Source organism: Chrysemys picta, chromosome 4 (assembly GCF_011386835.1).
Source record: "Chrysemys picta bellii isolate R12L10 chromosome 4, ASM1138683v2, whole genome shotgun sequence".
NCBI lineage: Eukaryota > Metazoa > Chordata > Testudines > Emydidae > Chrysemys > Chrysemys picta.
The window spans coordinates 50,126,538-50,139,422 of NC_088794.1; the positions used below are offsets into that span (position 1 = coordinate 50,126,538).

General features: G+C 37.5%; 1 protein-coding gene across 9 annotated transcripts in view; it reads left to right on the forward strand.

Moving 5' to 3' along the window:
- The first annotated feature begins 336 nt into the window (after positions 1–336).
- TEAD1 (TEA domain transcription factor 1) overlaps positions 337–12,885 on the forward strand; it is a 217,219-nt gene continuing 204,670 nt past the window's right edge. For 3 of the 9 annotated variants that reach the window (XM_042858920.2, XM_005290798.5, XM_042858922.2), the window contains exons 1-2: positions 337–630; positions 1,327–1,461. Coding sequence is in view for 3 of the 9 variants with exons in the window: in XM_065592225.1 (XP_065448297.1) it covers positions 1,281–1,461 (181 nt within the window). In the remaining 6 variants the exon portion in view is untranslated. Of the gene's footprint in view, positions 631–665; positions 1,462–12,885 lie in introns of those variants that run through there. The other 6 variants (XM_065592228.1, XM_065592227.1, XM_065592231.1 and 3 more) reach the window with 5 other exon arrangements.

Consider the following 12,885-nt stretch of genomic DNA (forward strand, 5'->3'; position numbering starts at 1 on the left):
CTCCGCACTGCAAACCAGCTCCAACTCTGTGCTGCTCAGTGCATAGCCCCGAGCTTCTGAGGATGGCTGCAAATGCCTTGGCATGTGTGCGATATCCCATTGCAGAGTGTCTGCTACTCAGGCGGCTACTGCTACTGCTCAGGTGGTTTTTCCTGTGACTCTCCATCAGTCCCCTCCCCATGTGATCTCTCCCCTCCCCATGGCTCCTCCCTCCTTAACCCCCCTCCCCTCCTGGACTTTCCTATGAGGTCACCAGCTGCTCCCTGGCTCCTCCCCCCTGCATCCCCTGCATGATGCGGGCCCAGACTCCACCTCCCTGTAGCGAGTCCGCTCCTCGCGTTCATTTCATTCCTCTCTCATTCCGAACATTCTTAGCATCGCTCGCGCCGCACAAGCCCATTCGAAAGCCCAACCCGCCCCACCACCGGCTTGGGCAGTAACTAATCACTTGAAGGGATTCAATAATCCTGCAAACAGCCAGCTATAGCCTAGATATAAATAGAGAAACTGCAGATTAAAAATAAACACGGGGCTATAAATAGCAACCCAAGCCCAGGGGGAGCTGGAAGAAGTTTGCAATTGCATTGCAAAGAGCTGGTGGTGGTTGCAAAGGTGGGGAGTGGAGTGGAGGTAAGTTTTGTGTGTGTATGTGCGAGTATGTGGTCGCTGCTGCTCGGAGGGAGCTGCTGCTATGCTCATCTCTCTCCCTTTGCTTTGTGTGGCTGGGAGGGGGGGGTCTCCTCTTTTATTTGCTTGGAGAGCTACATAGGCAGCTATGGCCCCCCTCTTTCTCCTCCTAACCCCCACCTCCAATCCCTGCAGGTGATCTGGGGAGGAGGGTAAGGAAAGGGACTTGGGGGGGGGGGAGAAGTTGTTTCCAATGGAGTTTTTGCTGCTTTGGGGTTGTAGCCAGAGCTGCAACAGGCGGCTGCTCCTCTGCTCCTGTTCCTCTCTCTCTCTCTCTCTCTCTCTCCCTCTGCTCCTTGCTGCTGCTTTCACTTAGTTGCCTGAGTCACTGCTTTGCAGCCTGGCGCTCGCTCACACACTCACACTCACTCACACACACACACACACACACAAATCTTTGACATTTTTCACATTTTTCATGAAGAAGGAAGAAGTTAGGAGCGGCCCGGGGCTTGCAAAATAAAATCCTCATAATAATCCAAACTCTCCCAGGGTTGTGCTCTGCAAAAGTGACTCGCTCTGAATCGAGAGAGCTCTTGGGTTTAGTGCCTCGAGTTTTGTTTTCCTTCCCCCCTTTTCTTTTCCTCTAAAAGATGAAAGAAGGAATGTTCTTTTTTGCTGCTTCTTCCCCTTCTCCAGAGCTGCTGCTGCTGCTGGTTAATTGCACATTCAAGTGGAAAATTTTCGGGAGTCAGCAGAAATATTGTATCCAAAAAAGACAAAGTCGCAGTTACAACAAAACCGAAGAGATTGTCCCTGGAAAACTTCCTTTCGGTAGGAACCATAGGGTTATTTATTTATCCTTAACCTTTTAAAGAGATCTGTTCTACAGATGCCCACGGTGCTGATCCAAAGGCAGCCTTTGTTTACAGAAGTAAAATTTGCAAAGGAAATACACTTTTAAGGGGGAGGGGGAAAGTTATATTACAACCTTTGTAACAAAATTAAAACAAAACAAAAATGAGAGAGATCTGTTTTCATCCATTAGAAAAGTTAAAGCTTCTACCTCTGTTAATCCCATTCATGATTCCCCCCCATCCTCTCTTGAAATCTGTTTTAAATTGAATGGAGTTACTGTATAAAAATATTTATGAAACAATGAAATACCAGCCACCCCTGTTTCTCAGGAGAGTTGTTAACTTATTAGAAACAAGTGCCTGCCTTTGATTTGAAGAACTGAAAAGTGACCTCAATAAGTGCTGGAATATTAGGGAGCAGTTGTGCTTTACATTTTTAAAATATAAATGGTTCCCAATTTTTTAAAACTTTCTTACAGAACACCATCTAACAAAGTAAGAGCCAGGAAGCATGTCAGAAGTCACTGACTTTTAGTGATGTAAAATGTTATAGATATGAAATCCAAGCTGAGATGGTACAGCACCTGAAAAAAGTAGCTATACAGCTGTATTCCTGTCTAGGAAGAATAAATACCTTTCCCCCTATATTGATAAAGTTTGGAAACAGTGTTGCTTATTAGTAGCTTTTATAGTGATACATGCTTTCTGTATCTGGATTGTCACAGATAGCAGCTATATAATTTTAAAACACTGTTCTTTAACTGAAAGTTCTGATATTACGCAGTCCATCTTGTATGTAAATCTATGAACTTGAATGCATCTTTTGGAAAAATTCAGCTAAACAGCCTGGAGTATTATATACAATGCAATATAACACAGTTAGTGATTATAATTGCTTTGGGATTTAATCCCAAATCCAGGATTTTTTATATAATCCTAAATTTGGAATGCCTGCCTGTAGTATATAGTATATTGCCATCTCTATAAATAGTTGGGGAATACCATTACAGGAGCATTAGACTGTGCTGGTGGTACACACTAAAACTATTTAAAATGATACAGAGACCAGGATTAAATTACGTTATTTTTGAGGATGATATATATGGATTTCAAATAGAAATGCCAGAATTATTAATCCAGTAAACATTCTTTGAAAAGTGAAATTATAGATTTTGTTTATGGGGGGCACATTTTTAATTGATAACGGCTTAAAGAATGTTTCCTTTTTGAAAGAATTATGTTTAAGCTTCCAAAATTTTTATCAGATATGTTTATTTTTCATTATTGCTCATTAAATGTATATTTACCTACTGTACTGATTTTGAATGAGGTCCTAATGTATTTTTTTAATGCATTAGGGGAAGTTATGTGTTTTATCTGATGCTGGTTTATATCAGCCGATCAAACAAAGATATTTTGATTGTAAGTTGTACTTCATAGTTTTTCTTTATAATAGTACTTTATTATTAAATGCACACAAAATACATTTTGAACTACAATTTCAAATGGTCTATTTAGCTGAAATAGTTATATTTTCACACTACAAAAAGCAAACCACAACATCACTTCAGATTTGGAATATGGCTTGACATCATTATGCACACTTCTTTCTCTGTCAGAGTGCAGAATGTGGCTAAAATAGAATGTGCACAAGGAGTAAAGTAGAGAGAAATTTTGATTTCATGTGAGCATTAGTAAGGACAGCAAGAAGTTTAATTTAGAGTGGAAAGGAACAATCTAAACATAAGTGGGAACTGGGCCCTCAGTGAATTTCCAGTTGAGATTGTTTGTATTGTGGTGTGTGTTTGTGTGCAACATGCATGGTATAATTTGCAACTTGTTTCTCTCTCTCTCTCTCTCTCTCTCTCTCTCTCTCTCTCTCTCTCTCTCTCTCTCTCTCTCTCTCTCTCTCTCTCTGTGCCAGGACAGTGTACTGGTTTTGGATGGTATTAGAGTGGTTCATAGGCTTTGGTGGTCTTTGACTGAAGAAAGTCAAACTCAATTAAGTCATACTTGGAGGAAGAAAGAACCCTAGATTTCTTTTTTAAAGCAATGATTATAGCAAAACTGTAAAGTGTCCCTCAAGACTCAGTACATTAAAAATAGTTTATTATAGACCCTTAATGCTTCAGAGAAGCACAAGTGTAAGAGAGACATCTTTCACTTAATGAAAAGATGAAGGTTAAAAATAACTTTTTGTAATATAGTATAATTGTCATTAATAAACCCAAATGTCAAGATGACTGAAAGTAGTTTCAGTAGAAATAACTTTTTTTTTATTACATGGGATTATTTCAAAAATATTAACTTTCTTTATGCAGTTTTCAGTGTATTTATTTATGGAGAGAGTGTTGCCATAAAATTTGTTTCAGAGTAGCAGCCGTGTTAGTCTGTATCCGCAAAAAGAACAGGAGTACCACAAGTACTCCTGTTCTTAAAATTTGTGTCCTTCAAAAATTATAATTGAATGTACCTTTTTTGATACACACACGCATATATATATATAATGGTGTGTGTGTATATATATATATATATATATATATATATATATATATATATATATATATATATATATATATACACACACACCATTTTTTAATCCAGCCCTCTGCTTGACATGGTTATTTTATGTCTAATATTATATATAAGATGGTAGAACACAGACATTATCTTTTGAAAGCTATTCTATTATTTTAGAATTTAAAGATTTGTACAATCAGGCCCTCATGTTAAAGTCAATGGGATGACTCACATGAGTATCAAATGCTAAGATATTTACAGCATATGCTTTATGTACATTGGTGTAGTATGATATTTGATGTCTAAATGGAAAATCGAAAAGTAATAATTATGTTTTTACATCTTTATTAATTAGCAGTGACTTAAGTGTGATACCCTCATCTCATAACCTAGTTATAAAATGTGCAGGATGCATTTCTAGTCACAGTTAGTCAAATCAGTTCTGACAGCAAATGCAGATTCTAGGCAAAGTTTGACTTTTTTACAGTGATGTAAATTCACGGTAACTCCATCAACTTCATTAGATGTATATAGGTTACACTCATGTAATTGAAAGTATGGTTTGGCCCTCCAAACATAACACTGAAAGCACCAACCTTGCAAGGGGCCTTTATTTATATGAGTAAATAATAACTCATTTGTGGATCTAAATATACAGGGTTTGGGATTTAACTGCCATTTTGTCACTTTGCAGTAATTTGCAAGGAAATTATTATTAGTTGCCTTGAGTATGAAGGTTGTATATTGCTAAACTACAATCATTTACTATTTGAGTTTAGTTATGCTTGAAAAACTTTTAGTCGAGTGCCAGACTTGAGAAGTCAATCAGCTGGCTAAGAGGAAGATGCAGAGTGCTATTAGAGGTTCTGTTGCAGCCTACACAAATACTGTACTATTTAAATGATAGCCTGTGCCACCTGAATGAATCAATTACAGTATTTCTTGTAAAGCCAACTGATTCTAGGCCACAACTAATGACATGTTTTGCAAAGTAAAAAAATCTGTAATAAATGGCCCACTTAGGGCTTTATCCCTTACTTCAGTTTTTGCACAAAACTCCCTTTGACTTCTGTATGTGGAACGAGGATGGAATATTATTTCCTTGAATAATTTTGTGTTTGGATTTTATGATTGCTCATTTCCAAAACATAAAAAGCGCCTACTTCAGTGCACTGAAACACCAGTTCCAAATTCCAACACCAAAATTAATCACTTAGAAGTACAGACAGAACTCTGCTGATTTAATTCTTTGTGTGAAATCCTGATCCCACTGAAGTCAAATGGGAGTTTTGCCACTGACTTCAGTAGAGCCAGGATTTCACCTTTTGTGTAAAACAGGTTAGGCAACTTTAAAAAACATATATTGTCAAAGACAAAAGGCCACCATGTCATCTTTGTGAAGCAGAACTGTCTGTTTGTTTACAAGCCTTTGCCACAGTCTGATCCATAAAAACTTATTTGACTAGATATCTTACACAGGGAGAGTATGTATGCTCCACAGACACTGAACCACTAATCTTGTATTATATGCATTTATTTGTTGCCTGCATTTTTGTAGACTCATCAAGAACAATATGAAAATCCATTTAAAGTTTGAAATGTTCAGGGAAACTTCCATAATCATTGCGGAGATGCAGATCTTCCTTCTCTGCCCCTCCAAATTATATGAAGGTTCCCATTTTATTTCGGAGCTAGTCCAATAAAAGGTCTACAACTTCTTGTTCTTTGTATTTTAGTCTTCGTTTACTGGAGCAATGTGATTATCACTTCTACATCCTGTAGTATGGGTCCAAGTGGCTTTCTTAGATTTCTAGCTCTTATTAGGTCTTCATTAGACATTTTTAGTCTGAGGTGTTCTGTATGTTGTAGCAGAAGCATATAAACACAAAATGAAAGTTTGTTTGCTAGCACATATCTGGTTTCAAAAGATAGAATTTGGAACCTCAGTGTATTTTGGGGGGGGGGGGGGAGTTCAGGATCTTGTGTAAAATGATTAAAATGCTATTGACCGAGAATCTAAAACAATGACGAATGCTGTTGTTTTTACAGATACATAAACTGAAAACTGCTGCTAATGATGGGAAATGTTAATTATGTGAGAACATATTGAACTTATATTCTCTGGCATGAACTTTTTTAAATGCATCAACTGTGCTGCCTTTTATGCGCACAGCTTTCTAATTATCATAATTCAGTACAGCTCTGGCTTTTGGAAGGGGTTCAAGTGCAATCGCAACTTAACATGAAAGGAGATTTTTTAAAAACTGGAATGTTCAAGAACAACTTGAAAAGATAATCTAAAAATGCTATATACTTAGCTGGGTATGAGTAAATAAATACATGTATTCCTATAACTGGCTACCAAAGTAAATAAGATTATTAGAACAGATAGTTCTCTGTGTATCTCATTATCTCATTCACACACATACAAACATAACTCAAAACACTTTTTCATAATTGGATACCATAGGTATCATATTGGTAAACAGTATTTTTTATTTTGTCACAGTTCTTGGAAGGATACATGAAGTAAGTGGATAACCATATTGTTAAAAAGACACTTTCTGAAACAATGCAGAAGTAAGAAATGTAACTGCAGCATTAAGAAAAAAAGAAGAGTTAAGAGATCCTCATGATTCTTCAGTGTAAACCAGATGCTAATCTGTTGCTTATACTGCAGCTCCACTGTAAATCATCCTTATCTATCACTATTCACACCTCGCCTCTATGGCATTTGACAGGGTTGTAACAATTCCAATTCTTTCAAATGTCTTTAAAAGTTCTTAAATGAGGGGAAAATAACTTACTTTTAACTTAAACTTGAATGATCCTTTCACATGCGTTTTTTGTTTGTTTGTTTTGTAAGTACCAAAGCATTAGGTTTGTCTGTTTATCAAGTTTCAAGCTTAAAAAGGAAAAGACAAGTCTGAAAAAAAAATCACGTCTTACCCTTTTTACTACAGTACATGCTACATTGCGAAAATGCAAAGAAAACCCCAGTGAAACAAAATGACTTCATTTGAGCTGGCACTTAAGAGCAGAATTCACTTCCATAGTGCTGAAATAAAAGAAGCCAAGTGTTTTAAATAGCCACTCCCCTAGGCCAGAGTGTTTTTTAGAAAAGCTCATTGTCTAGATTTGAGCTGTAGCAGTATGTCTGCCTCTGTTAAATCTCCCAAACCAGACAACGTGGATTTCTAAAGTTGACATCTGGTTTACTCTTTGTTCACCTGTTTAAAAAAAATGCAAATAGAGGAGCAAGCCATTGCCCTAGAGCTCTTAAAAAAATGCCGTTGACAGTTTGTCAAATAGTGCTTCCAGTCTAAATCTGCAGTAGCCTATTGTTATGCCAGCAACAGGCAACAGAAGTTGTGGCACCATATGGCTAGTATATGCTTCAGATAAGCTATCTTTAATTTAGCTTATCAATAGCGTTTTGATATGCTTCATGTTTGAATCACCAACTATTATGGGCTTTGGGTATTTTTGGTGCCAGATTATTCCTTAACATTATAGGCATTGCAATTATTCCCTTGGTGGAATCTCTTCATCTCAGTGATGCTGTTGAACAATAGTGCTTGTTTTTGGAATTAGCCAGTACATTCTTTACATTGTTGTCTTTGCTTTCAGTCATGAGATTATAATTTGGGAATGCTGTTTCAGTCTTGACATGAGAAAATGTCAGAGCAGACTAAAAGAAAATAGGAAGTACATTCACACAGGTCTGACAAATACAGTAGCATGTAGAGTGCGCCCCCAGTTTAAAAAAATAGTGTTTGTAAATTTGCATTTAGTAACGAAGGAAAGGAAATATGTTTTTCTTTTATTATGAACAATTTCCTTTTTTTAAAAAAACAGCTGTGCCCTGCAACTAACTTGCAATTTTAAAGTATTTTATAAACGTCTGAAAATCATTTCATTTTCCACATCCCCGATTCCATCTTTATTCTTAAAACAAATCAGCCTAGCAAAATTTGTTTGTTACTATCAAGGGGCTGACTAGATCTTTTGAATATTGCTTTCAAGATAGACTGAAAACTTCCTACAAGGCTCTGTGGAAACTCCTTCATTCCCAGTTTTTTTCCTAATCAGATTGCCTCTTGTAGCAGGAAAATAACAGTTCTAACAGAGTCATCCATTCAAAGCTGGATGGATGTCCTCAGGGTTGGATCTTTCTGCATTACTTCTGACCTTGTCACAGATTCCTCTCCTGCTTCTGCCTCTATGGCTTCATCTCTCTTTTTCCTTAAAGGGCACCGTGTCTCTATCTTCTGTTTCTTGGCTCCTCTTCTCTTTCTGCATACGTTTCTTTGCTCTTGGGCTTCTCTTTATTAGGCACTCTCTCCTTGAGATGCCATTTTTCCTGTTCTGTCTGTCTCACCACTCCTTTCCTATCTCCTCTGTGCCCACCACAGTTCTCTTCTCCAGTCACTTTCATGCTTTCTCCATCTGGTCTTTTTTGCCAGTCCCGATTGCAGCACTTCTTTTTGAATACTGATTATTTCTGAGCATGCATTACTTTGTTTATAGTGCCTTTGGTGCTCATGACATGTTACTGAGCAGTAAGAGGATAAGGTTCTTGCCCAGAGGAACTAATACCCTACATTTAAACCAATTCACTGATTCTGCCCTTCAGTGACTAGAAGGGGTCAAAGAGGAGGGATACACCGTCTTGCTCGCTGTATTGTAATCGCAGTTTAAAAACAATGTAATTGTAAAACCAATTCTAAGTAAAAATAGTTCTCAGGGAATATGGTAGATTGACAATGCAGGAAGCAGGACAATATTTACAGACCAAGTATAGATCAATCAGCGACCCCTGACTGATCCTCATCAATGTGGCCTGAGTACTAACTTGATGGGGACACCTTTAGTAGTAAAAGCATAATTCACTGTCTTTGGCCTCTCTGCTGAGGCTGCCAACAAGGGGGTTTAATTGTGCTGGGAAATTTATGAACTCTGTATTTTGAACCTGGTTTGGAAATTACCAGATCATTTTAACTGGGCCACCAAAAAGCTCAGGTAGTCTTTGGTGAAATGGAATGTTTTATGGTCAGATAGTAACAACTTTTGGGAACTTCCAACCTGGTACAGATCTGATCAGTGATCCCTCACTTGATCTGATGTATGTAGGGCAGATTTTCAAAGGTTGTTAAGAAACACCCCTGCCCTTTATACCAAATGGCCAGTGGATGTGGAAGACCTTGGTCCAAATCCCTCCTCTAAATAATTTAGAGCAGAGACTTAAACCCATATCTCCCAGGTGAGTACCCTAACCTCTGATCTATAGGATATAGTGAGGATTTGAACCCAGCTCTCCCACATCCTGGGTGAGTATTCTAACTATCAGGGCATAAGGGGGTAGTGAATCACCTCAGTTTTTTTTGAGAAAGGGCTGGTCTGGCTTAGGCACCTAACTCCAGGAGGAGGTTCATGGCTGTGAATCCCAAGTGGAGATACGCACTTAACTCCCCTTGAGTGGGCAGGGCTTAGGATACCCCTTCAGTGTTTCTTACTGGCTAGCTTAGGTGGCTCCCAATCAGCTTGCTGGCTTTTGTGAATCCCCTTTTGTGCCTAACTCTCCTTATTGATTGTACAGGGAGCCTGGGTGCCTAACTCAGGACTATGGAGTCTGTGGGGTTGCAGGGCCCCTAAAAGTTAGGAATTGCAACACCGGTGTTGCAATGCCCAAATCCCCCTTGTGAATCACCCTTTGTATCTAAGTGCTTACAGATGAAAGGCTTGCTATCCAGTCTTCAGTCCACTGACCCATCTTGTCATCTCCCGTGTTGGACTGATGGGACAATTAAAATGTAACATCTGTATTTTCTAAACAAGTAAGACAAGTCTTTACAAGGTTTGATTTTGTGGTTAAATTTTAGAACCCAGGAAGTTTGAGTTAATTTGGTATCTACTTAAGTGGGTTTCCCCAACCCTTGCTTGGATACAGTTTTTGTTGTGCAATAGCAAATCCGTAGCTCCAAATAAAATGTATTTCATTCTGTAAATTTACTATGATTTATGTATAGTAATTTCTTTCATCACTTCTTGGAATGTTTAGTGCATGCCCATTGATCAGTTACAAAATATGCATTTGAAAGGGCATATTGTAAAAGCAGAGTTTAAAATATGCAACTTTACATATCCAGTTCCTATTTATTAGGTTGCAGTGTCAGTCATATTTTTTGTTAGCAAAACAATGCCACATAACTCAGTCTCGCAAAACCTCTAGAAACAATACAGAAAAGGACCGAAGAATAACAGAATTATTATAATTCATAGTATGTTTGGAAAATTAACTCATGTCCTGGCCTGTGATATGTTGGAACAAATTAAATAATCCCTTTTTTTTTTTTAGGTAGCAGGCTGCTTTTAATGGTTCTTCTGTATTAAGGAAAGTACAGTATTGAAGGTTATTTATTTCTGGGCATGCAGCAGGGGGTGAAGAGCCTGCAATTCAGCTAGCAAGGCCTCTGTGCCCTGAGGTAAACTCTATTTCACAAAGGGAATTTTGATTATGGTCTACTGCTCTGTAGCATAGTGGAGGCTTCAAGAGGCAAGTGGTAAATGCTACTAAAGAAAAAGCTGGATTGGAGCCACTGACGTCATCTAAGTAAATCTGCTGTAGGACTATAGCCATAAAATGACTGCCAGCCACTGAGCGCACTTTGGCCTTTTCTTGTCAACTGTTTTAACTGCTTTTTTTTTTTTAAAGTAACTGCATTTTGTTTTCTTTTTGTGTGCAAGTCCTGTACATGTTGAAAGTGTACAAAGGCAAAGGAACACCCCCTCCGACACCGTACAGCCGCATGTGTGTAGCTACAGATTGCCATTCAGAAATAAAAAGTAATCCAGTACTTTTCCATACATGATGAGAGCAGAATTAAGCTTCCCTCTCAAGCTGTTTCTTAGGTAAGAGGCTGGCAGTTCAGGTTACAGTGTACTGATGAGATTTCTGTTGCAAGCAAAAATGTTTTTGATAGTTTAACAAGCATGCTTTCTTCTATGAAATAAATAATAAAATAAAAAGATGACTGGCTGTGAATTCTATATTTGCACAAATGATTTCAGGAGCTTAAAATCCAGTCGACTAGCATTGTAGCCATTACTTTCAGATTGATCATTGCAGTGCTATGAAAATGGAAGTTTCCCCAATTTACTGTCACCAGCTGGTCCCCGATTATACATGGTTACATAAATCATGTATCAACAATAGCAACACTAGAGTTTGTTGATTAAAATATGGCTGAAGATATTTTTGTACGTGGGGGGATAATATCTAAAAATACATCTAGTATCCCACCTGTCCTCCACTTCTGGGAAGTTTAGATGGGTCAGGATCGCAGCAAAGATATTAGGTTTGGTTTGTAGCTTTTGAATTCCTTGTCAGCATTCTCTTGGAAGGCGATCACATTTTTCCAATTAATTTGGGAGGCATTTTTTGTACATGTATTTTGAGTCACTGTTAGGAAAGTAAAAATGGGTGTATAGTGAAAAACATTTGTAATTGTTTAGATAATATTTTTCCTCTAAAATATTTTTCTTCCTTTAAAATAGAAATTAAGCATAATTCAGCCTGGTTTTTGAATTCATGAGTCTTATGATCAAAAACATATTAAAACCAGTATCTTATCCATGAATCATTAGATGAGTCAGTTCCTGAAACCACTATACAAGCCTCATGGTTCTTGGCTACAACTGAACGCAGGAAATCCAGGCTTCAATAACTTCCTTTCTCAGTACTGGCTATGGCGGTGTTAGTGGTTAGTATATGCTGCTCTTGTAAGCAATCGGAAGATGTATGTCTGAGGAACAAAGGCACTCAAGTCAATTTGCTGAAACTGTTTATAATTTGTGGTCTTGATTTGGATGGCTGGATATATTGGCATATACTAGATTATGTGCAGCAATCTCTTTTTTTTTTTTCCAGCAGTAAAATTCAGAATGTGAACTGCAGTGGGCAAAATTCTTCGACAAAACCATTTGACCAATTTTTCAAAAATCTTTGATGTTCCAGAGATTTTTAGTGCTATCAGAAGAATAATAAACAGCAATGCAGAAAGGCTGAAAACTTAAGAGTGCATTTGAAATGTTTATTTAAGTTATTTTGTTTTTATTCTTTTGTAACAAACTATTTTATGCTGCTTCAGTGTTCCAAAGGAACTTTAAAAAAAACCCAGCCAAACAAACTGGGAACTTGTAAAACAAAAACACATGATTTGTTTTTCGGTCTGTCTTTTTGCTGTGAAAACTGTCTGCCTCCTCATAACCAAGGACACGCTGATTATCTCTATCTCAGTACAGCCATGTTGGCTACAGAATCCACCATCTCTTTGAATATGAAGTGTCTGTACTACCACAGACACTTCAACATCTGTTCAGGTGAAAGTAATTTTTACCTTTCCAGACTAAATGGGTGAAATTCAGCCTTATTGTAACTCGGATCTGAATGCATTTAGACCAGGAAAGAATTTGGCCTCTTATATTTTTCTTAAATATTCTGAAAGATAGCTTGGTATCTTTATATTTTGGCTTTCAGTCATCAACTCTGTAATGGAAATAATTAGCAGCTCCAAAACCCCAGCATCTACCTATCTTTAATTCTTCTTCTTTCTTCTCTCCAAAAAATTGTCCTGCCATAACAAACACATAATACAAGTATGGAGAATAGGAATGGTCTCATGGCTACTTGGAATATAAAGAAATGATCAAATGCAGCACTGATTAAAAACAAATAAAAGTTGAAGCACTGTAATTTGTAAGAAAAGAATCCTACAAAGCTAATATTTTTCTTTCAAAGTAATCTTTTAAAAACAATTTAGAGTTTTCAACAGCTTAAGAAATATTGATCTCTTCATTTACATAAGCATCATGATTATCC